Raw genomic sequence first — 27,332 nt, 5'->3', positions numbered from 1 at the left:
GTCTGTGATCACCAGGAAGCAACCTTCCTGGTGATCACAACTAAACACAACACCATGCACACTAAGCAAACATAGCACTACACTCATTTCTAGCCATTGTACAGAGTTTTGTGTCATCAGAGAACCATGGCGGAGATAAACTGACGTTTAGGGGCCGCCTTACATAAGACACAACTCATGTCCACTCTTAATGGATTATGCGGAGATGAGGAAAACCCCTAGTGCCGTTAGACATGAATACAGTTTACACTTACTATTAGTGGATTAATGTTATTAGTGATGTCCTCCGGGTATCTGTGCAGGATCAAGCGCCGTTTTCTGTATTTATTAATAAAATTGATGAAGGTATATCAGGCTTAATGTCTATGGCAGTTGAAATTTTAACATTTTCCAAATGCAAGGTACTGCATATGGGTAGTAGTAATCCCAGAGTAACTTATCAACTGTAGTAATACACAAAAGACCTGGGGTAATTGTGCAGCCAGATATGAAATTCTCTTATCAGTGCGGACATGCTGCCAGTATAGTTTCTGAGGCTTTGTCAATGATATACAGAACCTTTGCTAGCGGGGATAAGGTGGTGATTATCCCTTTGTACAAGGCCATGGTTAGGCAGCATCTTGAGTATTGTGTACAGGTCTGGAGGCCTAACTTTAGGAAGGAAGTGGAACAGGTGTAGAGAAAATCAACTGGACTGGTGAAGGGAACAAAAGGTTGCTATTACCTAGAACGGCTTCAGTTCTGCAAATTGCAGCGTCTGGAAACTAGGCACCTGATTGAGGTGCTTAAGGCCTTGAATGGATTGAGTAAGCTGAATGTGAATAACATTCCTCTTTCTGAGACTACACGCATGAGGGGGCATAAATTTAGTAGTGAGGAAGTTTTCCTTCAGCCAGCGTGTGATTCATTGTTCGAACAGACTTCCATCTGTTGTGGAAGTGGATGGCTTGAATAAATTACCAGAACTAGATAATTTCTTGGTGTGTGTGTGTTTGGCTGATGCTATGTAAACTTGCTTTCTTGCAAATTTACCACTACTACAACAACCTATATTAGCGCATTCTTTCACTGTGTATTTTTAACGTTTCGAAAGTTCTGTTCAAGATTGTTAGAAAAATTAGTGACCAGCGGTCGCCAACCTCCTTGTAATAATACTGTAGAAATTCAAAAACCGTCACTTTTTGAATATTTCTCCGAAGTAGTCGATTGTAGAGGGTAGAGGCCGGCAAATTTAAACCCCGCACCTGCGTAGTGAATTTTTTTTATTCCTGAATTCTATGTTCCCGTAAATTCCAAACAGCATTTTCTTTGTTTGACAAATTACCTAGACTTATTTCGTTGTTGCCACTATGTATTTACAAATTGCAAAATCCTTAATTTTGCGACCCCAGGAGGTCAAGCGATTTTTGATCAAATGTCATTTCCATTGAATTTGCACTCTTCCTTGTTTACAGAGTTACTCAATTAAGCAATCTTTAGTAAAGATCGCTTTACTGGATCAGGAAGAAAAGTAACCTTTTTTGTTTTTATTACTAACCCAGTAACGCCTGCTTCACAAGGTGGTACTGCTCTTGCGTCTATGTGGCGAGGCCGATAACTTAGGGTGAAAAGCTCTCCCTTCTAAGGCTAAATGGAGCAAACAGTTCCCAAAGCCCAGAAATCCACTGAGTGCACACTGATCAAACCCTGACAGGTGGAAAACAAGAGGACTTTGGTTTTTTTTTTTGTCCAAGCAAAACGCCACAAGACTGACGTAGAGAGAATATGAACGCTAACGTTCCTCATTATTCATTCGACGTATGAACAACCAATATTGGAAAACTGTCGCCCTTTCTAGTGCCAAAATCCTAGAAAGTACAATAGGTACCCTAAGACAACTTGTCGTTTAAGATCGGAAGACGCACTGGTTGAAGTGGATATTGCTCGACAGTCTGAATAACTACAAAAACTAAACATTTTTGGTGGAATATCTGCTACCATTTCACCACACGTTTCTCTGAACATGTCAAGAATTATCACTGAATGGGACCTTATCAATATGTCAGATGAAGAGCTAAAAAAGAACTGTAAGCGCAAGGAGTCATCAATGTCACGCGAAACTCGGTCTCATATTTTATCATTAACTGTAGCCTCATATCCACCTTGTGTGGGTGGGGATTTTAGATGCTTATTTATTACATATTTTATATTTGTATATCCTTTTTCTTATATATTTTTATCTATCCCCTCGAGATTAGTTCCCCTTTAAAATAACTCCCCACTTGCGCATCTGACTAACTTCACAGAAAATTCTAGGTTCAAGGGGAAAAGCTCTTAGATGTATTTAATTCCCTTCGGATAGGCTGGTACTCGGAACAACAAAAAACACAAAGGTTATATATAAAATTGAGTTTATTGTACATATTTACATGAATACATCAAAACCAAAATGATTAAACCCAAACATATGACAACATGATCTAGTCTCATCTTCTTATATATATGTATATATACATTCAATCCTGCATCATTTAAAACCATTAATAACAAAATATCACTCCTCTTTCTATTATTTCTTACATAATTCAATACTTATTCATTTACTTATCACAATGATTATTAACAGGTATCACTCACTTCTAATTCCCACCCAAAACACATTTAATTGTAACCTATCAAGCAATTATAAACAAGGCATCAATTACTTCAAATATTTTATATATATGTATTCCCTTCCAAAATTATTTATATATCTGTTAACTTTCCCTGGCTAATGTCCTTCAGCGCATATCCTAAAATAACCTACCCTTACAACTGAGTAATTCTTATACACAGTATCTTTTAAAAATCCAGCTAATCAAATTTCGAGGTTCTTAGTTCTTGGTGTGTATGAGAATACTTATGTAACTAGCCACTTACTTAGTTATCTTGAGGCTCTGCGGCATGTCCATTTTTCTCGCGGTGAACAGCAGGTCAACTCCATCTGGAACGCATCTCGCAAACCTTGGAGAGTTCGACAGGAGTTTTCGGGTGTGCATCTTGGGTTTCGAGTACCTTTGCTCCAAAAAAAAAAAAAACGATTCCTTTCATCTGGTCAGCACGTTTGTTCTCCCTTCGGTCCGGCTCCGGATTCTATCAGCTTCAACTCCATTATCTCCTGGGCATCAGACATCTTGTTTATCCTACAATGAGCTAACTTCGCCGTATTCTGCTTTCTTAACTATTTTAGTTGCCTTCTGCTCTTTACTGAGACAAAACTGTGTCTGCTACTGGCTGACGGATTGACTAACTGCTACATCTTAACTTGATCCCCTTTCTTCTCTCCAACACTAATTTATACTACAACTACTCAACTTACTGACAGTTGACTGACTATACCATCTTAAACTGGTCAGCACTTGCTCAACTCTGACGACTAAACCATTTTAACTCACACCGACAAAATCTCAACTTTGTGTCTTTGACTAACTCATTTTCAGAAACGCCGACAAAAATCTCAATTTTGTGGCCTCCCAAACCTTTCACTCCCCTTTTCCTTCATCTTACTCCCGATTTCGCCACGCCTATTCTCAGTGACTCCTTCCAATCCTATATTCACTTACGAATTATTTTCATTTGATTTGTTAGAAGGCCTATACTCAGTCGGCCCAGTAGCACGTGTTACCATACACCCACTTCTTACAATTCTACCAATTTTCTCCCATACGGTGTGCCCTTAGATGTTTGCCGATTATCTAAACAACAACTCTTCCCCCGTCATATAACGGCTTGTCTCCATAGCGTTCCAAAACCACAAAAAAAAATGACATTAGTGACAACAGCATCTATCTTTGGAAACTTGTGTGCTCTTTAAGAACCCACTTCCTGTTTGCGACTGTTTGAAGTAAAATGTCCCTACTATTTCGACCCTGCATAAACCTTAATTTGCCTGTTGTTGTTTGGACCCATGCTGCTTTGCCGTAGTTTTCTTTGTTGTTCCCGAGTACAACGGAAGTTGAAACCCCGACTCTGCCCTCATTTCCACTACCCATTAACTTTATATTCCATGCTGAAAATTTGTTATTATTGAAATCAGACGATATTACTTTCTTATTCACTAGCAGCAAGAATTCCTATTTCTTAATTAATAAAAACAAACTTATTATTTTTATTCTGTAATATTTTGAATCTTACAACCTAATCAAAGTACGGTATAAGCTATGCCGACTTAGAAGAATTAGTTGTTGCACAACTTCCTCAACCCTACTACATCCTAGGGAACCTTTATCAGTCACCGCCCGCTATGAGGAAATCAAAACCTGGATAAACGTGGCCAAACTGTTAAAATTACTTGACCAACAATTTGATAAACCTCAATACCAATGGAGAGCACACTTATACACATCTTGCTACAGGATCTACTTCAGCTATTGATGTTTCTTTTATGCTTAGCAACCATATGCCTTTTTGGACGAACTATTCATAGCAATCCAATGGGTAGTGACTATTATCCTGTAGTATGCCACATAGACCAGTTTTCTAACTGAATTGCCAAATGGTTCTTTTCCGAAGAATCCTTAGGCACGTTGGAATTGCCGGAAAAACGTGCAGATCTAGCTGCCAAAACTGCTACAGATACTATACTTCAGTAAACAAGTCTCAGACTAAAAGTTAATTATAAAGAAGCGATGTCTTGAACAATGGCAACACATCTGCCAAATTCAAGTCAATAACAAGTTTTTCCGTATAAAGAAAGATTCCAACTATGGAAATCCAGTACACTCGAGAATAGACATGAAGTCATATGCTAGCCCGACTACAGATTGGAGACACTCACGCACACACATCTAACACATCCAGGGGCTCACATCTGGCGAGTATGGGCTTGGCACACCAGGGTCCTGAGCTGGATATCATCATTCTTCTCTTTCTTGGCGATTCCTTTCTACTTCTCTCTCTCTCTCTGTATAACTCGGGAATTTTTTTTTTTTTTTTTTTGGATGGTGCAGCATAAGCCTCAGTCTTCCTTGCACCATATTATGATGATGATAATATGCTAGCCCGACTACAGATTGGACACACACACACGCATGCACATATAACACATCTTTATCTCTTGTAGCCACTGATCCACCAAGTGCAGAAAGCGCAACACCGGACTTACTGTCCAGCTTGTACTCATTGATTCCCCATATACAATAGTAACCGATAAACTATTTTTGCCTAATTTTACATGCTATCAGATTCCTAGAAACTTGGTATCATTCACCCGTTCGAGTTGTTTTCCTTTATGTTATTTCGAAATCAATATTTAATGGTTTATTTTTCGTCCTAAACACCATATATTTGGATTTTTCTGGGTTTAGTATCAGCTGATTCTTCTGAAGCCAACTATGCATTTCAGAGAGCAGGGCAGAGATCTTGCACTGAAGTTGGTTAGAATCTTTATCAGTGATTAGAATGGAAATGTCATCGGCATATGCTACTAGGTGGAAAGATGGAAGATGAGAGAGAAATTCATTAATGTAAAGAACAAATAGGATAGGACTGAGAAGTGTGCCTTGAGGTACTCCCCTGGAGAAATAAGAAATGTCTGAAAAAGACAGGCCATTTGTCGTTAAAACAAACCAATCAGTAAGGTAGTCTTCAAGGAGAAGGTTAATTTTTCCTCTCAAGCCATGATTGTTGAGTAGGATATTATGATTTATGCAGTCAAAAGCTTTTGATAGGTCTGGAAACAGTGCTATTGCGTAGTGACCCTTTTCAAGACAGTCCATGATCCTCGAGCAGAAGTCAACAATTGCCGACCGGGCTAGCCGAGTGGGTAAACTACCTGCCCGGCAACCCAAAGGTCGCGGGTTCGATTCCCGCCTCGGGCTTGGATCAAAGTACTGCAAAAACCTTGGGAGGTGCAATATGGCCACAGAAGCCGATGCGCCAACAACTACAAAATCAAAAAAAAAAAAAAGTCAATTGCCAGGTCAGTGGATCTTTTTGAACGATAAGCGTACTGTTGTTGATGGATAAGCTGATTGGCTTCCTGGAAGTCAATGAGTCTGCCGTGAAAAATTTTTTTCGAATAATTTTGCAAAAACTGAGAGTAGAGCTATTGGACGAAAATTGTTGATAGAGTTACAATTTTTTCCCCTTAGGAACAGGAAAAATGACTGCTTTTTTGAATTGAGACGGGAATTTACCAGATTGAAAGGAAAGATTGTAAATGTACTTCAGTGGTGTTAGAATTGAGTTAAGGACCTTTTTCAGCAGAGCAGATATTTCATCAAAGCCAGGGGCTCCCTTTTCTTTTAATTGATGTCCTGCTTCTAAAATCTCTTGTTCTGAGAGTGGACCGAGGAAAAAAGAGCTCATTGAGTGCTTGACAGATTCTCTCGTTGCATGATCTCTAGAGTAAACTTCGTCTTTAAAAAGGTTATTCACACTTGAGATAAAGTGGTTACGGAAGGCTGCGGCTTTTTCCTGGTCATCCGAAACGAGTACTTTGTTCTAAACTACATCTCCAACGTAGCTCTGTGATTTCGTTTTACTTCCAGGTAGTAGCTTGTCCAAGACTGTCCACTTTTCCTTGCTTGTAATGACGCCTTTAAGTTGGGAACTATAATATTTCCTTTTCTCCGACCTAATACTGTCGGTGACTTTGTTTCTGTACGTTGTGTATTTGTTTTTATCTGCCTCCTTTCCTGTTTCTCTAGCAATTCTTGCAAGTTTGTCCCTTTTCTTTAGCATGTTACAAATTTTGTTTGACATAAATGGGCATAATTTCCGTCTTGGCCTGGAGGTCTTTTTATTCCCTGGGATCCTGATGTATGACGCGCATGTTTCGTAACTATTTAGGATATGCTCAAAGAAGAAGTTCGTTGCAATTTCAGGATCATCTGTAGCAATCATCCCATCCCACGAAGACTGCTGGAGATCATAACAGAGCTGATTGAGAGAGCCTGGAGTCACAGATCTGTAAGTGTGCATGATCTCTTCCACAATTTCTTCATTTTCAATTACCATTAAGATGGGACGATGATCAGAAATGGTTGCATCCAGTACTGCATAGGTTAGTGAGCATTCCCCAGTTGCGAAGTCAAGAAGGGAATTGTGGGATAATTCCGTCAGTCAGAAGAGAAAAACCATTGGAAGAAATGACATCTAGGAGGTCTTGCACTTGAGAGGAAGTGCTTTGAAGTATGTTAATATTAAAGTCTCCCATCAGCAGAAGACTAAGGGATTTGCTTGTGAAGTGAGATAGAATATTGTCAAGAGTTACAAAGAAACTGTTGACTGAGCTGAGAGAGGTCGGTATAGACATCCAATCACCAGAGAAGCAATGCGGATAACAATGATTTCACAAGCTTGATCAGGCAGATTTGTGATAGGAAAGGCAGAGCATCGCAGATGATTGTGAACGTAAATAGCAACTCCACCCCCTTTAGAATCACATCTGCAACTGTGAAAGAGCATAATCTTGAAATCGGACTGAAACTTCAGGAGAGAACCAGGTCTCAGTAAAAACCATCAGGTCTGGATGGAGATTCCATGATGTCAGTTGAGCGAGGATTTCATCATTGTTTTACAAGACTGCTTGCGTTCATATAGAATACAGTAATTGCATCTTTGATGTAGTAAGGCATAAATTATTTGGTTTAATTGTTGGCAAGTATGACATGGCAGAAATTTTCACAAGAGTGAGTCATTCAAATTCTGGTAGAATGAAGAGATAGATGAATCATTTATAGAAGTTCTTCCCAGTTGAGATTCCAGAATAGCTGGAAAATGCTCGAATTGTCATTCCCATTGACTAGTTTCGATAGCTAAGTCACTGGCTGATGACCCAGTACGAGGAAGAGGGGGGCGTCCATAGAAAGGCCGAATAATGGCTCACTCAGGCCAGCAGTGATCCTTTAGTAATAGATCAAAATCCGCTTGTTGACACTGAATATAGAAAGAGCTGTACGAATCGTGTTTGGAATTCATTTTTATTACGTTTACTTCTATCTGCAGTTGAGTTCTGATATGCTGTGCTCTACTTCTGTACCGCACAGTTGGGGTACAGAAGTACCCCAACTGTGCGAGACGAAAATACCCTTGATTGAACTTTTAGTTCTAGGGACTGCTCTGATTGAAGAGTTGGTAGCTGTTCCCACAACAGCAGGGGTGTGTCGATGTCTTCCTGTCTGATTAGAGGCAGATTGATTTCGTTGTCCTCTGTGATCTGCCTGCCTCCTGGAGAAAGTGACATCTTCTAGGAGTGGATTGCAGATCTATTGCCATATTTACACGCTTTCTGAGATTGACTAGTAACTGGAGGATGTGGAGGTTGCTTTACAATAGATGCATAAGTAGCATCTGCTATAGGAGTCGGTTGAAATGTGGGATTTTCCATAGATTTCGCCAAGTTTCTTGTAGGATTGAAGGATCTACTGGAGTTTTGAATAAGGTTTGTTAAATCCAAAATATTTTGTAGAAAGATAATTTATTTCCCGAAGTTGGGCGTTTTCTGACCTGATTTTTTTTTTTTTTGTAGTTTCGTCAAGAGAGGCCATCATGGATTTTTGAGTGTCCAGGATTTGAAAAATCATTTTTGTGGTCATCTCATTTGGCTTTTCAACTTGTGAGACTTCGTGGTTAAGAAGGTGAGAGAAGGAGCAATTTGTCTGCTCTGATACCACGTCATGAGATGTCCTCGGATGGCCCACTCTGAGTGCCATTTGACGATGAGGTTAAACACTGAGATTCACCGTCGGAAAGACCTAAAAGATCCGTTGGGGTTGATCCCGAGTTATTTTCATTTTTCGTCTGTTTTTTCTTCGTCTGCCTGTAATTTATGCAACAGGGACCTTTCCACTAGTCGATAGCTGCTTGTGACGGTTGACAAATCTATGCATTTTATACAGTACAGTACACAATTCCGCATTTCATGAAGTCTTTGCATTTCTTTTCACACATATGGCAAATAATTTGCACTTGCAGAGCCATTGTAATTAACAGTAAAAACAATAAATTTCTTTTTTATATTAAAATGAAAATTTAATATGCAAGTTAAAATGAAAAATTAAATGCAAAATATAAAATATGCAATATTCGAAACAATATTATTGCTATTTGAACTAATTTTACAGTAAACTAATCAGTGAATTAGTTGAAATACTTTAGAATTCTTTAAAATACATTCAAAGGGTTAGTGCGATTCCTGAGAAGCTTAGAACAGTCCTAATTTGAACTACCCGTAGTACTTAAGGTCACACCACTGCAGATTAATCAGTAGTCTTTTGAAAGGCACGGTCCTCTTTGTAGGAACAATGACAGGTGACCTTGCGGGCTATAATCAGACAAAAACAGTAAAGTGACTGACCTTGGTTAACCTGCGAGACAGTAATCCTTACGCTGAAAACTTCCCAGCTTCGTGGCTGCCTATAGAAACTATGAGATACCTTGTTGAAGCGGAACGTAAATTTCGTTTACTATCGCTTGAAAACTATCTTTCGAGTACTTCTTTCTTCAGAGTTGTGAAGAGCCACGCTCGCTGACCCATAGTGTATCAAAATGTTGGAACAGATTCATCTTGAATCATTCATTCTAGCATACATTTGCAGGAGAACAAACAACATTACAGTAACCATTCGCGCACGCGCAGAAATAGCCAGAAATATTCTTATAGTTATCCATTTTTTTTTAATTTATTTTTATTATATTTGTTATTTATTATCTTTGTTTATTGAAAAAGTTATAGATAATATGTACCTTTTATTATTTGATTATTATTAAGTTAATCATTTATTCTAATTTTCTAGTCACTTGATTATATAAAACCTTTCAACTCCTTTTTTGATATTGATGTCTTCAGCTGGAATATCAATGTTGGATTCATTTAGCAATTTTTCAGTTCTGTTGAAATAGTGGGATCTAGTTGATCAGTTCCGAATGGCTCTAGTGCCAGCATATTGTATCGTCTCAAGGCTCTTGGAGGACAGTTGAAATTGATGAGGTAGAGCAGCTCGGGGGCATCCAACTTTCCAGCCACGAGATGCATTAGGAATTTGCAGTCTGCCTCAGCCCTTCTTTGGTAGAATAGTACCATCCCGAAGTGAATGCCCCATTCTTCGTAGGATTTTGTGTTCATTTCCAACCTAGATTTGTACACTAGGAATCTGACTATGGATTTCTGAATACGTTCCAGTTTTTTTTTTTTTTTAAGAATTTTGGTGTGAGGATTCCAGATTTGTGAGGCATATTCTAGAATTGAGTTGATTATCATTATGCAAGCTGTTTTTATGAGCTGTATTTTGGTAAAGTCAAAGCAGATTCTTTTAAGCAGTCCAAGGGATTTGGAGGCCTTTGCTGTAGTTTACATGTGTTGAAGTTTCCCTTGTCAGAAAACCATACTCCCAAATCTGACACCTTGTATTCTCAATAGCTCATGGTTATTAGTTTTATAGGGATAATTAATCTTGTGTTTTTTTTGTGATAGTCGGCAACAGACATGGTGCAGCATTTGTTTAAGTTTAGTGTTAGGCCATTGTTTGTAATCCATCGGGTGATAGTGTCTAGTCCATTTTCCATTCAGTCTTGTGTTGTTTTGGTTTTGTATATTTTTAAGCCATCTGCGTATGAGAGCACTTGTATGTCTACATGTTGCATACAATCTTGTTGTCGTTAATATTTATAGCAAAAGATAGTCGCCCGAGAGGAGAACCCTGTGGGACTGACTCCCCTTTGTTTGTATAGGGAAAGTGGAGTAACTTCCTTCAAAAAGAACTCAGCTTTTCCTGTTGTCAAAGAACTTAGACATAAGTGATAAGGCATTACTTGATAAACCTATGTGCTTTAATTTGAAGCAAAGCAACTTGTGTTTAATTGTACAACCCATTTATTTTAAATTTAGAAAAAATTTAATTTATTATTATTTGGTGGAGGAGGAAGGGCCTCAAAACTTAAATTCAGCCCTGAATGCAATTTGTCAAATTTGTATAATTTCAAAGTTGTTTTTGGACATTGATAGCACAAATATGCCTAAATTAGAGGGACCAGATGTCCCGGATTGGACATGTAGCCTCCATACTCGATGGCAAACAATGCAAATCATTTGCATTTTCTTTGCCGGGAACCAATGGTACAACGGATATATATATATATATATATATATATTATTATTTATTTTTTTTTTTTTAAGCTGTGGACCTCAACAAAAACTGGCCGTAGAAAAACGCTAAAAGCAATACTACAAGTTAAATTCAATTTTGCTAATTCTTGTGAAGAATTTTAAGAAGAAATAGCAAATAATGAAGAATTAATTTAATTTATATTTTGTATGTGAATACAGGTAACCCTCGCATAACACGGTACAGTAGTTTGGTTCCTACAAAATATCATATTGTAGGAATATCATTTAAACCCAAGGGGCTCACATCTGGTGAGTATGGGCATGGCACACCCAGGGTCCTGAGCTGGATATCATCATTCTTCTTTTTCTTGGTGATTCCCTTTTACTTCTGACCCTTGTGTGCGCTCTCTCTCTCTCTCTCTCTCTCTCTCTCTCTCTCAGGGTTAAATTTTTTTTGGCTGATGTAGTATAAGCCTCAGGCTTCCTTGCACCATATGGCTAATGATGATGATGATAATAATAATGTTATATGGGACCAAAAATTAGTAAAAAAAAAAAGAGGGTTACATTCCAAAAGCTAACAAAAATATACCTTTTCTTTATAACTATCGGAAACTTAATTTTTATAATAGTACTAACTTAAATAGTAATAATTAAACAAACGTCTTACCTTACAAATTGATACATTATATCTTATAATGTACGTTCATTTAATTTTCTTCCTTGCTGCTAAGTACAATCAAACGAGAACGTTTTTTGTTGCAGAATATCTTCACCTTCAGAACTTTTTTTCTGCAGCATCTAGATTTCGTGTACCTTCTGCTCTCTTTAAAAAAATCAGTAATCTGGATTTGTTTGCTTTTTCTTGACAGAGCTTTGTAAATTTCTTGATATGGAGCTAAACATTTTTGAAGCTCCCTTTTGAACTTTGTGCTTCTTTCAGTCGAAGGATTTGCATTCAAAAAATAAGATTCTAATTGCTCGGCTAAGTTTATGCCTTTCCTATGCTAAGGAAAGGCATAAACTTGTATGCTAGGTGTATTTAGCATACGGCTAAGTGTATGCTTTTTAGTGTAAAACTTGGAACTGCAGAATTTTAATCTGCGCTATCATCCTCTGAATTGATATGGTTTACCTCCGATGCCATTTCCACCAAATCCGCTTTTCCAGCCTCTTTTTCTACCAGTAATTGTTGAACGTCTTCAGTAGTCATCAAAACCTTCCCCTCCTACCGACTTACCAAGTTCCTACTATCGCCCCGAATTCCGTTTTCTGCGGTTCGACCATATTTCCTGAATGAACTGACTTTGTTGTAAAGTTGGTAATAATCAGTGAACAGCTTTTTTATATTTTCTCTCTCTCACACAGATTTCCACTCCCACCCCATAGAATCTTAGGCAGGGTGTAGTGTTAGATTACTCAAATTAAAATTAGGGCAGCTATGCACATAACTCAATGATTGCAGTGATAAATAATAAAATACAGGTGGAAGACAGGCGTCACTAAATTGCACTTCTAATAAATTGGAACTGTGCAATTTCACGATTGAATTACGATATTGATATCTTAAAAAAAAAGAAGTAAATTAGGGCAAAAGCCTCATAATGTAGCATGCTGCGAGAGCTATACGACAGCCACTTTGCTCTTGTAGCAATGTTAAGCCAAAAGAACATTTTTAAATGAAAATCGCTGCTCCAAAGGTAGAAGTGCACTATTTAACAGTATACTAATCCCTTTGGAGTAGTGCATTTAATTTAAAATGCAATATAAAGGCAACTGGTATTGAAGTGCTTTCACAGAGATTTGATGCATTTTATAGCTACGTACAAAATTGAGGCTGCATATTGCTCTAATATGTACAACATTGATGTGTAATTAATTATACTGATGATAGATATTTATACAATTATATATATATATATAATACTGTATGTATAAAAGTAATGATGTAAGTAACGTTATGATGAACAGTCATCGTGACAATTAATAATTCTTAAAAAGAAATGTGGCTAATTAAATGACTTGGAACATCAAATGGCAAGATAGATTCGTAAAACTGAATGGCATTAATCAGAGAGAAAGAAAAATTGAATTCGTTAATATACTGCAAGTATTAGGCCCAATATTGAGCAAAAAGTTGTTATTCCTGTTCTACTTCTGCTCATTTAAACCTGACTGCTAAACAGTCAGGTTTAAATAATAAATGTAATAATAAACAGTTTATTACGATGCCTCCCTAGGACTAACAACTGTCATAAATTACCTGAACATTGCTATCGGTAAATGTTAAGATAGCCATACCCTTATGACTGTCATAGTTGTTACAATAACCGCTCTTTCAACCTTCTGAAAGAAAAAGGCCTGGATTCCAATAAAGTCAAGGCGAGAAAACAAAATTGGGTTTTTTTTTTTTTTTTTTTTTTCCCGGTTGGGATCACACAATTTCCATACCTCAGAACAGGAAAACCGACAATACGCGCAACTTGCAGACATGATATTCTGACACCTCATGGCCTGAGTTGCCTCGGTATAGTTCTAAACAACTGAAATCATCAGATGTTCATACGGTGGAAACGCTATAGCGCTTCCATCGTTGTAAAGTTTAATAGCTGAAAACGGACAGTCGTACAGTTATTACATCGCATAGTAGCATCCTCCCATTATATTGAATTTCCACCATGCTTCTGCTTTCAGGAATCGACAAACATGGAGTTTGTCGATTCCTGAAACAAGCACCAACAAGGGGCTCAAATCTGGTGAGTATGGGCTTGGCACACCCAGGGTCCTGAGCTGGATATCATCATTTCTCTCTCTCTCTCTCTCTCTCTCTCTCTCTCTCTCTCTCTCTCGGTAACTTGAATTTTTTTTTTTTTTTTGGCTGGTGCAATATAAGCCTCAGATTTCCTTGCACCATATAGCTAATAATAATAATAACAAACTATTAATCAGTCTTAACTGTTGTCGGAGAATCCACCATGCATGCTTGTGCCAATTGACAGTGACATCCGTGCAGGGTACTACGATCAAGACTGCTTTTCTAGTGGGTGAGCCATATAACGATGATGGTATATGGCTGACAATTTAATTAATATTATAAAGCAGTATTTGTTCCCAATATACTCCATGGTGGGCGATCACCCTTACTGAATTCACCACTGTATTAGCGAGCCTGTTATAGCCCCAGTGCATTATTCATAGTTGCAGGGCGTTAGTATTTCAGTGCGAGAATCCGCACTGAAACCCATAGTAACAGGGGATTTTCTGTTTCCTATTTTTCCTGTTACTATGGGTTTTCCAACACATAGTAACAGACGCAATTGCGAAATGACAATGACACAAATGATCAGATCCAGGGATCAACCGACACGATAGGCATCCAGAGTATATTTAGAAAGTATTAATCAGCAACAAAATGTCTCGAATCAGTCATCGTTGACCAACTTCAGTATCTTTATTTCAAGTGGCAGCGCCCAGTGTGATTCTTTTGAAGGTCGTTCTTTGTTCAGCTAATTTTTGCTAAGTCACCATAGTTCCCGTTCTCTTAATTGTGGTTAAGAAATTTGCAATTGGCAAACGAATTGCATTATCATCGTAAATTTTTACTATGACTTTTTCACTGAAGCAGAAATATTACATCATTATTAAACCTTATTCCTATTATTTTTACTTGATTACGTCCATCTTTCCTCAGGGGGTTCCTCAATAGTTTAATGTTTAAAGATGTGAAAGGTAACCTGTCTCCTGATATCACCGACACGGGATCGGAATTTGTACGACTTGGAATTAATAACTTGACCCAAGAATACCAGGAAGCAGTACCTATAGAATAGTTTTGCTTATTTCACCTAGTGACCTAACTGTCTGCATTTTTCCTATTTCCTTTGCTCGTGTCTTATAAGCGAAGTTAACGAGCACTTCCTGAAAACAGCCTTAAATTTTAAATAATTTTTCTTCGTGATGTTCAAATTATTGAAATGGAATGTGATTTTGCACGGAATTTATAAAAATGCGATCCAAATAAGTAATAGTGCAATCCAAATAAGTAGAAACTGTATAGTCATCAGACGCCCTTTGCGTGTCTCATAGCAGAATGGATTGCTTTATTTACGCAGCAGCCCTCTTCCGTTACTATGACAACCAAAAACGAGACAACGGTATACAGAAAACCTCTGAAACCTGTACACTCCATTATCGACTATTACCTTGTTTTTATGCATTGCGTACTTTTGTAATTGTATTATTCTTCAAAGCCCATCGTGAAACCGATCTTTAAAATCACAAGGATGTGGGTAAAGGTGAAATACAGGCAAACCCGGTTTCCTGAATAAATGAATATTATTTTCTACCTTCGCCAAACATCTTATAAAAAAGTGAGTTTTTCTACAATTCTGCAAAAATTAATCCATGTTGGAATTACTGGAAAAATTCTAAGATGTACTGCTGGCTGGCTGCAAGGCAGAAGACAAGATTGTAATTAATGGATAATCTTCAGATTGATAAAATCAGAGAGAGAGACTATTTTGAGGCAAGTGTCAATGTTATAAGGCTTAGCCGTATCCCCTACCACTAATTTAAATCATACTTAGTCTTGCTGCCAATTCCTTTTTTCTTTTTCTGTAATCTAATTCCATTTGGAAGGTTCCTCATTCTGTATGTCTCTTATCTCCAAGCTAATTATAATAGAAGTTTCGCTTACTTAAAACCTCTTTCCTCCTCTCGTAGTTTTTCCGTGTCAGAGACTTAACAGTATTAGGAAATAGTTTGATAAATTAGCAAAATATCATAAAATCAGTGCGATATGATCATTAAAATTTCAACGTAAAATGATCATATGATCATTTTACGCGATATGATCATTAAAATTTCAACGTTATCTGACAAGAAACATTTTAATGTTTCTTATCAGTTAGCTTTCGTTGAATATTTCAACTTTATTCTTAAACTAGCAGATTATCAATTATATTTATGGAGAAATCCTAAAATTACAGTAAATGATAATACTTGTGTTTATTACCTTCATTTGATGTTTTGCAGTATTAAAACTTTTAAATAATTATGGTTTTCCTAAAATTTTAAAATATTTATAGGAAAAGCATAAGATGCTTTAAAATGTCTTTTTAAAATTACAGATTTAGAATCTTTAAAATGTGTTTTTCCTTAAGTGAAAAGTTTTTTTTTTTTTTTTTTTTTTTTCGTTTTTCTCGAAATATTTTTCGGAAGAAAAACTAATTTGTTTTTGTTTTATACTTTTCAGAAAACAGGCAATCCTGCTACCGCTGGTTCTGTACTGGAGGGAAAAACTCATCAGATCCAGGAAACCCTGACGATAACAAAGAACACGCTCTTATGATCTTTTTTCGTGACAAGATGGGTGTTCTATTGAGTAAACTGCCCGTCAAGATGTTCGTGGTTATGTGTTTCATGAGTTATCTATCATTTGGAATTTGGGGTTGTTTACAGCTGAGAGAAGGGCTCGAACGCCACAAGTTATCAAGAAGCGACTCGTATTCAGTGGAATTCTATGATCGAGAAGATAAATATTTCCGAAGGTATGCTTACCGTATTCAGATCATAGTGAATGCAACCCTAAATTACTCTGATCCCGTAGTGCAAGATCAGATAGAAGATATGTTACAGAAGTTCGAAGCTAGTCCATATGTGGCGGGCTCAAACTTGACGGAATCCTGGCTAAGAGCGTACAAAAGGTTTGCCGAAGACGATAGGGCAAAAGCACTCCTACAGGCTTACAATCCCAACGATCCTCAAGATTTCATGCAAATTTTAAAATTGGTGCTGGCGTTGCCTGTATTACAAGTGTTCCAACAGGATCTCCAGTTTAACGAAGATAATACGGAAATTACAGGGACACGTTACATCATTCAAGCGTATGATATTAACGACGCTAATAAAGAGAAAGAAATGGTGATTGCTCTAAGGAGTATTGCGGATAGCTTTCCCTTTTCAGTGACAGTGTTTCAGCAGTACTTCATATACTTCGATCAGTTCATATTAGTGAGAGAAACGTCCATCCAGTCTATCTGTGTAGCAGTTGCAGTAATGATGGTTATATCTCTAGTGTTCATTCCCAATGTCAACTGTGCTATTTGGGTTGCTTTTTCCATCATATCAATAGAAATTGGAGTCATCGGCTACATGACCTTGTGGGGTGTGAATTTGGACTCAATATCTATGATCAACCTTATAATGTGCATCGGTTTCTCCGTGGATTACTCGGCGCATATATCGTATGCATATTTCTCTGCAGAAAAATCCTCTCCGGACGATGGAATACGTGCCGCTCTTCACTCTTTGGGATTACCAATATTCCAGGGTAGTGTGTCGACAATCCTTGGAGTTGTTGCTCTAGCATTTGCACCTTCTTATATCTTTCTTACTTTTTTCAAGACAGTATTTCTTGTAATACTGTTTGGAGCCTTACATGGGATTCTCCTCTTACCTGTATTGCTTTCTCTTTCCGACTCCTGCTTTAACAAGATTCGCTATTTTTGTTGTTGTTGTCTCAGCAAAAGTAAAGTGGAGACAAAGCAGCAAAATCCAAGCGAATTAATAGACAACAATGCTAACTGTGCAGAGAAAAACTCGAATTTTCCTCTGAGATCCGCACTTTCAAATTTGCAGACTTTGTCAGCTGACATTGGCCTTCCTGACAAAGCTCAAGTATCAGGAGGCGACGAAGACAGTGGAAATGGCTCAAAAAGCAGCGATAGCTGGGGTACTGAGAATCCTGAGAAAGATCTTGGTATAGGTACCAGTGGAGAGAGCAGTGATGGAAGCTGGAAACCGTCCAAAGGCGAAAAACAGGGTACATTAGCTTCTGAATTGGCAATCCGCTTTCAGAACGAGATCCATAATTATGGTATACGCAATTTAGAGGATCACGTGAATCCAGCCTTTATTTCCGATGATATCAGTGATGCGCCATTACCCACACCTCAGATTCACACTGCTCATTCTCTTCCAAGAGACAGAATGAGTTCATATAGAGAACAGGTAGCCATTCCAAGTACTGGTTCGAGATTCCAATCTCATCGGTTGTCAGCAGATTCTGTCATCTTTAATGCACATCCAGATCGGAGGGGTATTCGCGAGTTGATAAACTGCCCACCGTGCCCTTCATATCCACCAAACCGACAACAGAGGTCCCAAAGTGCGCGTGACTACCCCTCCAGGTACATCCAACGTCGGCCAAGCGATCAAGATAGGGTGTTTACCATACGCTTATGACGAAACAATTTTTAACAGGCCCTGTATATAATTATCACCCTCACGTGCGTGGAGACCGGCGTGCTGAATCTACTCATGCTCAACCTGTGCCATGTAATGACAAGTCAGTGTTCTGGCGCTACCAGCGTTGTGTACAGGAATCTTAACGTGGCTTTAGCACCTCCCTACCTCCGACAAGTTTTGCTATCGGTCTTGGTGTTGTACTAAAACACGGAAGTCATCTTCGAGAGGACGTGATGCCAGTGTTTTATATGTAGTTTTTGACATTTATGGAATCGGAATATGTACATACGCCGACCTTGTGGACTTCATGTACAAATGTCCCAAACCGATTAAGGCGTCAGAAAGGATACAAAGTTGATGTACATTTTTAAAATGTGTTGTTATTATATCTGATTTTACCCGATTTGTCGTGTTCATTATTTTAACACTGTCTAAAGCATTGGGCTATTCTTTACAAACATAACACTTCCAATTGGAGTATTTTACTTGGCATTTGACTATAAGAGGGGGAAATTGTGGTATAATTTTCGACTTGAGTTGACTTAACCGTGAAATGGTCAAGAGTCAACGAAACTTATCAAGTTATTATGGACAATTATATAAAAATTAATCGAAATTTGGAAATCAAACTTCGAAATAAAGATACAAATAGAAACTGCCATTATCTACAGAAATTGATTTTTCTGCACATAGAAAATCAATTTTGGCTAATTTTCTGCGTTCAGAAAATCAATTCCTGCATGAAACTCCACTCTCGTCTGTTGAGACTTTCATATTAATCAGCATAAGAAATTTTCATAAGTGTTTCCGTACTAAAACTGAAGTTTCCATTCTCTAAGCAAAGGTTTATGAAACAGTGAATACATTTGTATAACATTCCACCGTGAAGATGATAATCTGGGTATAGAAAGAAATGTGCTCGTTATCAGTCGTTTAAAACCTTTTTGGATTCGTTTGACAATATGGAAACTATTACAGTATAACCACGTACCCGAGAATAGTGTTCTTCTGGCTGAATAGATTTTGCAGAAACTGTATTTGAAGTTAATAAAATTATTTGACCAAATTCAATTTGAATCCACAATTTATAACTGCCTACTATTTTCTTGTATAAATTATTTATGTAATTAAACGTTTTTGCTTTCTTAGTATACAGCAGGTATGAGAAATACATTCGTTTGATAATTTACTTCTGATTTCTTATGCAAATTGTATAATAGGCGAAGAAACAGATTACTGATGTGTTATTCCATTTACAAATATTTGTAAATGAATTGTTTTCATATATATACATTACATGCATACGCAATATGCGTATCACTTTTTTTGTGACTGACCGGTATAAACGTGTCCAGACGTGATAAGTGTTGAGACCTGCAAGTCAGTTTCTGTATAAACCAGCGAAGTGTTTCTTCCACCTTCAGTTGTTTTTTTGGTGCAGTCGTGTTAGCTAGGATTTGTTTCTAACATGATTTTCATATTTTGTTTTTGATAATGGCAACTCATCGGTTGTGTGAACAATCCAAATATATTTTGTTACATTTACAGTACCTATGTTGTGGCTAAACAAAGGTAAGGTACAATAGTTGGGAAAAATATATATATTTCGGAATTGAATTAAGTGACAAAGATTAAAGTTGGCCCCCTGTCATACCTTGTGCAACGGGTGTGGAGTGCTTTCTATTGTGAAAATGTGGTAAACAGAAAGTTGACATTTCTCACTCCCATGGTATGGAGAGAACCTCTGGATAATATTAATGTTGCTACTTTTATCCCATAAATGGAACAGTTACAACACGAAAACCCAAGTAGAACGTTGTGCCCAACTACATTAATTCAGCATATATGGCCAGTACCCCAGGGACTTGTACCACTGGAAGGCATCTGACGTTTGTGATCTTAGAAGTTGATGTAAACTTAAGATGAAATTCACAAACCTTAATGTTATTAGTGGAGTCCCCCAGGGTTCGGTGTTGGGCCTACTGTTGTTTTGTATATTTATCAATGAAGGTATATCAGGCTTAATATCAAAGTTTGCAGATGATACAAAGGTTGGCACGGTTGTTAATGACAGTAAAGACAGTATGCTACTCCAACCAGATCTAGATAAATTGGGGAAATGGGCTGAGAAGTGGCAACTGAAGTTTAACATTGACAAATGGAAAGTACTGCATATGGGTAGCGATAACCGAAGAGAAACGTACAAACTCGGTTGTACTACACTCAGGGAAGTGGAAAGTGAAAAAGGCCTGGGGGTAATTGTGCAGTCAAATATGAAGTTCGCTGAGTAGTGCAGACGGGCTGCCAGGGAAGGTCATGGGGTTTTGTCAATGATATATAGGAATTTTGCTAGCAGGGACAGGGAGGTGATTATCCTGTTATACAAGGCAATGATCACGCTGCACCTAGAGTACTGTGTGAGGATGCGAAAAGGTCAAGGAATGACTACCGCATATCCCCGGAGCAATATGGCCTTAGTTGCTAATGCTGCTAAAAACCAAACAACAAGCACAATTTGAAATGGAGTTAGAGGACTTAAAAATAAAGGGCATGTGGAGTGCATGACTAAACTGCCTTAAAACTGAAATTGAGGATTTTGAAGAGGCAAAAGGCTGCCTCTTTTTTTCTTAACTCCATGGGGTGGGTTATAGGTTTCAGGCGTAGATGAGTGCCCCCAGACACTCGGGATAATCTTCTACTGGACGTAAAGTTTTTTCATACACCAAAATCGACCAGAGAAAAGCAATTTATGAACATATTACACATTGGTTCTCATGTGACCCTAATATAACAGTTTTTTTTTATTATTATTATCCTGATGAAACCTTGCAATTCTACACAAATGGACGGCGATAGATGAGTTGAAAAAACAAGACGAATTGTGTTGGATGCGTGGAGTACCTTACCGGATACGTATATAAATTTGAAAATATTTTTGTTTGGACTTCTCTCGGTACTGTATTTGGTTCGATGTCTTTCTGCAAGCAAATATTTTCGAACATGAACTATACTAAAAATAAATGAAGAAACCGTCTGAACAATGAGTCTCTCAGCATGCTTAAAGATAAATTACGGCATACTCGCCTAATGTTGAGAGACTCGCTCAAGAAGTTCAGCAGCAAAAGTCGCATTAATTCGTACCTAATTCGATGTTTGTTACGTTTTTTTCAGTATTAATCAATATTTCAAAAAATATTTTTAATAAAAACACTTTCCCACTATTCCATTTCTTAAACTTCTCCCCCCTCCCCCAGTTTAAGCCTAGGTGCGGCTCTTCGGATTCTTATTTTTGATCTAATTAAAAAAAGACTCTTCACTCAAAGGTTGCCGACCCCTGCACTATGCTATTCGCATAGACATTCCTTCAGGATCTATAATAAATGGGGGAAAAGGTAAGGGAAGAGAATGCCTGTGTGATTGCCTACTGCCTGAGGTTGTCAAAAAGGCGCAATTTAACCCAATTTAGTGTATTAGAAATCCATTTACGGCCACATATGCTGCTTTTGATGGTCGTAGCCTTTGATATTTTTTGTTTTTATCGTTATTTATTTTAAAAAAAATACCTATTTCTAAAAACTGTAAAAATACCAAAACCAGAAACACCTTCACCAGCATTTTCGTGTTTTTTTAATTAAAAAAAAAAAAAAAATGACGTGATAGAAGAAATGTCGAGTAACTTTCCTTTTAAATTTTCATTAATGTAGGCGATTTCTTATCAGCCGTGAAATATCAGAATTTTTGCTAATGTAGGCCCCTCATATCAATGCAGTACTGTGCAGATGCGTTTCCGTTTTTAGCCTAAACGTACATTGCACGATTTTTTTCTCCTCATGTTTTAAATATTTCAGCAGTACATTAGCTAATTAAATAGTTCACTTTTTTAAACAACAGTTACTGCAATTGCTATGTAATATCAAAAAAAAATAAAAAAATAATAAATAAATAAAATAAAATTATTACTTCCGCCGTACTTTCTTCTTCACTAGTATTTTCATGTACTAGTCGAAAATGGAGGATGTCGGAGTCTCATTACAAGCCGAAACTGCAAGTTGGGATGGATTTTTCTTTCACATCGTGTACATTCCTTCATATTTTCCTGTGACTTATTCTCAAATAGGAAATAGGTTGGGGGGGGGAGATATGGAAAAAAAGACTTCGCAAAAATGACTTATGAGGGAAATGAAATTAATGCGACTCGAAGAAAATCGTTAACGAAATAAACAGTCTTCCGTGACTTCGTAATGCCGTTGCCTCCATGTTGGTACAAATTAATGAAAAATAAGCCAACTGAAAAATAAGCAATCAAGTATTTTCGAACAGGTTTTATTTAATTATTATTATTGTAGTAATTAAATATTAAGATTATCATCTTAGTATTTAATTGATAAGAAGATAACAATGTTTACCTATTACGTCAGGAATTACACAAAGACTATCTTAAATTCATTTTAAGAAAAAATTAGAATGTCTGAAATGTAACTCATTGTGTACGTTGCACCATCCGGGAGAGCCTTCGATCATCGATGAGCCATGGTAGTCCAATTTCGCCAGCGGTTCGTGGGTTTCCACTCCTTGGACCACTTTCGGTAGGTACTAACCATGGCTGACCGTGAGCATCCCAAGGGACGTGCCGTTTCGGATATGCTATGACCCAGTCGTCTGGCCATTACAATTTGGCGTACCTTCGTCACGTAAGTCCGCTGCCTTTCCCATCTGAAGAACAAGAGTAACACTGATTAACGGAGCTCAGTATCAGGTGTTTTTTATACCGTGCCCCCGACCCACGCACGCGCCATAGTTCACCTGAAGTTGCTTCGATTTGCATAACGACTCACTGGTCATAATGTTTTGGCTCATCGGTGTATATGGAAAACATCTCAATTGTTTAATAAAAAATATTCCCAAGCAAATGATCCTTCTGTTTTGTACTTGTGATTGCAGTCCAACTACATTGCTGTAATTGTTGGCTGGCTCCTGAATATAAAGGGCTACAGAATTACTGGAAACGAGAACTGTAGAAATGAATACAGTATTGATTGGACCTTCTCATTGCATGAATTCGTGCCATTTTCTTGTTAATGCTGGCTCTTAGATGTATTGACATAGCCCTATTTACACGTGCTGTGTGTGTGTATATATTTATTTATTTATAAAAAAGAAAAAAAAGGCCATATTGGAAAGATGACCGACTGACTTTAAAAATAGTTTCTTCACAGTTAGGTCAATATTTTATGGTTGGAAGCTTTATAGGTTTTTACCAAAGGTACGCTAAATAAATAAATTGCATGATTTATTTTATTTATTTTTTTTTTTTTTTGCAAAAGGGTTTACATTTGAAGGATCTGATTTCGCGTGCTCAATTCGATTAAGCAAGTGCTGTCTAGCTTTAACAAAAATATATCTCCGTTATACAATGAATTTTTTTAATGAAAAAAGTTTAACATAAAAAACAAAAGCTGAACAAATATATTAGGCCGCCGTAGCCTAGTGGTCAGGCGCGCGGGTGTATAAGTATACGTACCTTGAGTGAGCGGGGCAATCAAGCCTATGATTACTGATACGGTGCTGTTTCTTATATTCAATCTATCATACGAACGCCTTTGGTCGTCCCCGAATATAGAGAATTTTTTTTAAATATCTTTCAAAAAAGTTCATACTCCTTAAAATCTTAATTTACGAACTTTCAAAATTTTATGCGATTGATCTCCTTCCACTAGGTTTCACACGAAGAGTATCTCCAATTAGTAGCTCAAAGTGGGAAGGAGAAAATGATCGTTTTATGATGCATTTAATTAAAAATCAACTGCTGCCGTGGAGAAAAAATATACTGAATTTTTTAAAGTAGTAAAAATAAATTGCTCAGAGGGATCAATGCATTTAAAGAAAAAATATTCAATCACAGAAAATGCCATAAGCATTGACCTGTTTACTAACAGTTCCAACTTCCAGATGAATATGGGTGGTGCCTGCATCTACGAAAAGTAGATTAAATTATTTTTTATAAGCATCAGCCAAACAAAATAAACTTCCCACATCACTTATCTATCCTCTCTTACAATTTGTCTGGTTCTTCCTTGAATTTATTAAAACTACCCACTTCCATAATAACAGATGGGAGTTTGTTTAAACAATCAACACCCCCTGATAATAATAAAATTCTTTATTCACAGAAATGTAGGACACGATTCCCGCTACAGGCAACCAGAGGAATCTTACAATTAACTGTACACATTACATTTAGTACGTAAATACACACAGTGTACTATACACAGTTAATATTGGATTAAATAGATTTCACAGTTATTATAATAGATTGATTCTACAGAGCTTACATTTCATTATAACGATTTTACAGTTATTATATACAAGCTGAAACACATTTAGACAGTCTGGAAACTTTCACTAGTTCCGCTGACAATTGCAGGAATGCTGACTGCACTTCACTATGGATTTGCGCTTTTCTCTTCTGTAGGCAGAATCTCTGGACCACACATCCAAATCAATGTTTGTGGAGTTCAGCGCGCCGATGATGCTTTTCGGAAAGTGACGCTTAAAGGTCGAGAGCTTCTGCAGGTTAGAACAGAGCACTGGACGGTTTCTGAGGGCTCTACCAGGAATTTTCCAGCCTACGATTTTCCAGATATTAACGAAGGCGAGAGCAGCAGAGCACAGATTAAGCGCCATTGTGAGCTTCCTCGCAACTACCAGGTGCTGAGCTGGGGTGCATCTTAGATTTATGCAGAGCTGTGATTTTGATGTTGTATAGGATAGGTGAGCCCACTTTAGGACGCAGACCCCAGAGCGTCTTCAGACTGGACATAGGAGCAGCCGACTAAACTTCAATACCATAACTATCTAAATAGTAGACGAGAAATTTTCTTATTGTTTCCTTGTTGTGCGCTCTACAGAGATGAAGTTTCGTACCCGAGAAATCCCGTAATGCTCTTGAACGCAGTTGCTGGATTTGTTCCTTATACGTTAGTTTTTTGGTCAATTACCACTCCAAAAATTTTAGAGAATGAGTGGCGACGAGAACATGCTCAGCAATAGAGGGCTGTAGAGAAGCTGCTGGATTGAGGTCTGCTAGTGCTCTAGGTGAGATGATATATTGTATTTGGATTTTCCAGGGTTTATTTTAAGCTCAAAATAGGTAGTGTATTCACGGAAAGAGGACAGATATTCGTTCAGGATGACAGACTTCGATAATTCCACTGTCTGGTCTGGTGGGGTGTTAGCCGGGCTTGAGAGGTAACATACAAATATCATTAGTGGAATAAATATCGCTGAAAAAAGTGCCGACAACGATCCGCCTTGTGGTATACTGACTTCCACCTGTTTTGTGAAGCAGTTATTCCTTTGAAGGCAAACCTTTGCACATCTATCCTATAACCATCCTTCCTCAATTTGAATTTATGCCCCCTTATACAGGGTGATTCACTATCAGTGCGACAAACTTGCAGGAGATGTAGGGAGCACAAAGACGAATCGGAATCACATAGCATTGCAGGGTCCGAAATGCTTTCTTCATACGGTAGAGGAGGTTGAACGGGAGGTCGCGTGAACAGCGATCCCGCTGGAAGTCAGCATTTGTGAACCGTTTCTGTTGAAGAAACCAAGTAGCAAAACTCCTCCCGAGTGGATAATCCGCAGGCTCCAATGATTGGACACGTTGCACATGGTATGAACTCATTTGGTTTGTTGACAGTATCCTCCATACAGTGGATTGGGAAATACCCAATCGTTGGCCTATCGCTCGAGTACTCGGATTGCCTTCTACAAGACGTAGGACATTCTCCTCATTGTCTGGCGTCCTCGTCATTCGCTCTCGATTCATGGTACCTCTCGTGAAACAAACAGTCTCACGTAACCTTTGAGCACACGTGCGAAAATCGTATGATGAGGCGCAGAGCGGCGCGCCCGTTACAGTCCGCAGCTCCATACGCGAGGTGCACGTCGGCCAATTCAACGTTTGAATATTCGTCCATCCTACTGCCTCGGGAACCGGTTCGCAAATTCTGACTTCCAGTGGGATCGCTGTTCACGCGACCTCCCGTTCAACGTCCTCTACCGCATAACGAAGGAATTTCGGATCCTGCAATGCTATGTGATTCCGATCGTCTTTGTGCCCTCTACACCACCTGCAAGTTTGTCGCACTGGTAGTGAATCACCCTGTATGTGTAGTCTGAGCAAGAAGAAGAATGCATCAGCATTAAGCTCGCTTAATTTCAAAACCTTAAACACTACAATCAGATCACTTTGCAGCTGCCTAGTCTTCAGACGCTGCAATTTATAAAATTGAAGACTTGGTAAGATCCTCCTTTAGTTTCCCTGTAACAAAATGGATCTAATGGCATTGGTAAGCATTGCTCTCTATAGAATAGTGTCATCATATATAGCATCAGTATAGTGGTACAGAACTGCATAATTTTCAGGAAGGTTCTATACATTTAAGATGTCAGCTTGAGATCTGACATTTTAAACAACGTCCATTAAAAGAAAATTTTCTTCGCTTGCACTTGAAGTAATCGAGTACAATTAAATAATTTATTTTAATGGATGAACGCGTAATGTGACCTCAACGACTCCATAAAACTAAATGACTTCTTGCAGTACTAGATTCAAGCAAATAGAACTTCCGTGTTCTTGAATTTAAAATCCCATCAAGAATGCATGAGACACATTGGAATATGTCGACCATGCACCACTTTACTGTCGACCAACTCCTAGAATAGATGGCAGTGAACGAACTTGATATTGTTAGTGTCTGATAAGTCACTCTATTTTAAATTATATCTTCTTTGTTTTAACCGATTTAAATAAAATAAAGGATTCATGATTACTGGGGTTTTTGACATTTCTTTTTGAAATTCCACGTTTCGTAGTATTTTCGACACATTTAAGATATAAGGAAGGCGGAACTGGAATTTGGGGAATACAATGTGTATAGAAAGGATAGACAGGGGAGGAGGGGTTATGCTATTAGTTAAGAAACACATAAAATCCAAGGAAGTGAAG

At 37.8% G+C, this 27,332-nt stretch overlaps 1 protein-coding gene across 1 annotated transcript in view; it reads left to right on the top strand.

Annotated features, from left to right (window-relative positions):
• LOC150079396 (patched domain-containing protein 3-like) overlaps positions 1-18,719 on the top strand; it is a 123,590-nt gene extending 104,871 nt beyond the window's left edge. Inside the window, exon 3 of the mRNA XM_090384086.1 lies at positions 16,323-18,719. Within this exon, the coding sequence (XP_090240212.1) occupies positions 16,323-18,313 (1,991 nt within the window). The 3' untranslated portion in view covers positions 18,314-18,719. The remainder of the gene's footprint in view (positions 1-16,322) is intronic.
• Positions 18,720-27,332: the final 8,613 nt, after the last annotated feature.

The sequence above is a fragment of the Mastigoproctus giganteus genome, chromosome 10, assembly GCF_048544385.1.
Source record: "Mastigoproctus giganteus isolate SK-2022 chromosome 10, ASM4854438v1, whole genome shotgun sequence".
Taxonomy (NCBI): domain Eukaryota; kingdom Metazoa; phylum Arthropoda; class Arachnida; order Uropygi; family Thelyphonidae; genus Mastigoproctus; species Mastigoproctus giganteus.
Note: the sequence above shows the minus strand (reverse complement) of the source record. Positions and strands in the feature narration are given on the sequence as shown.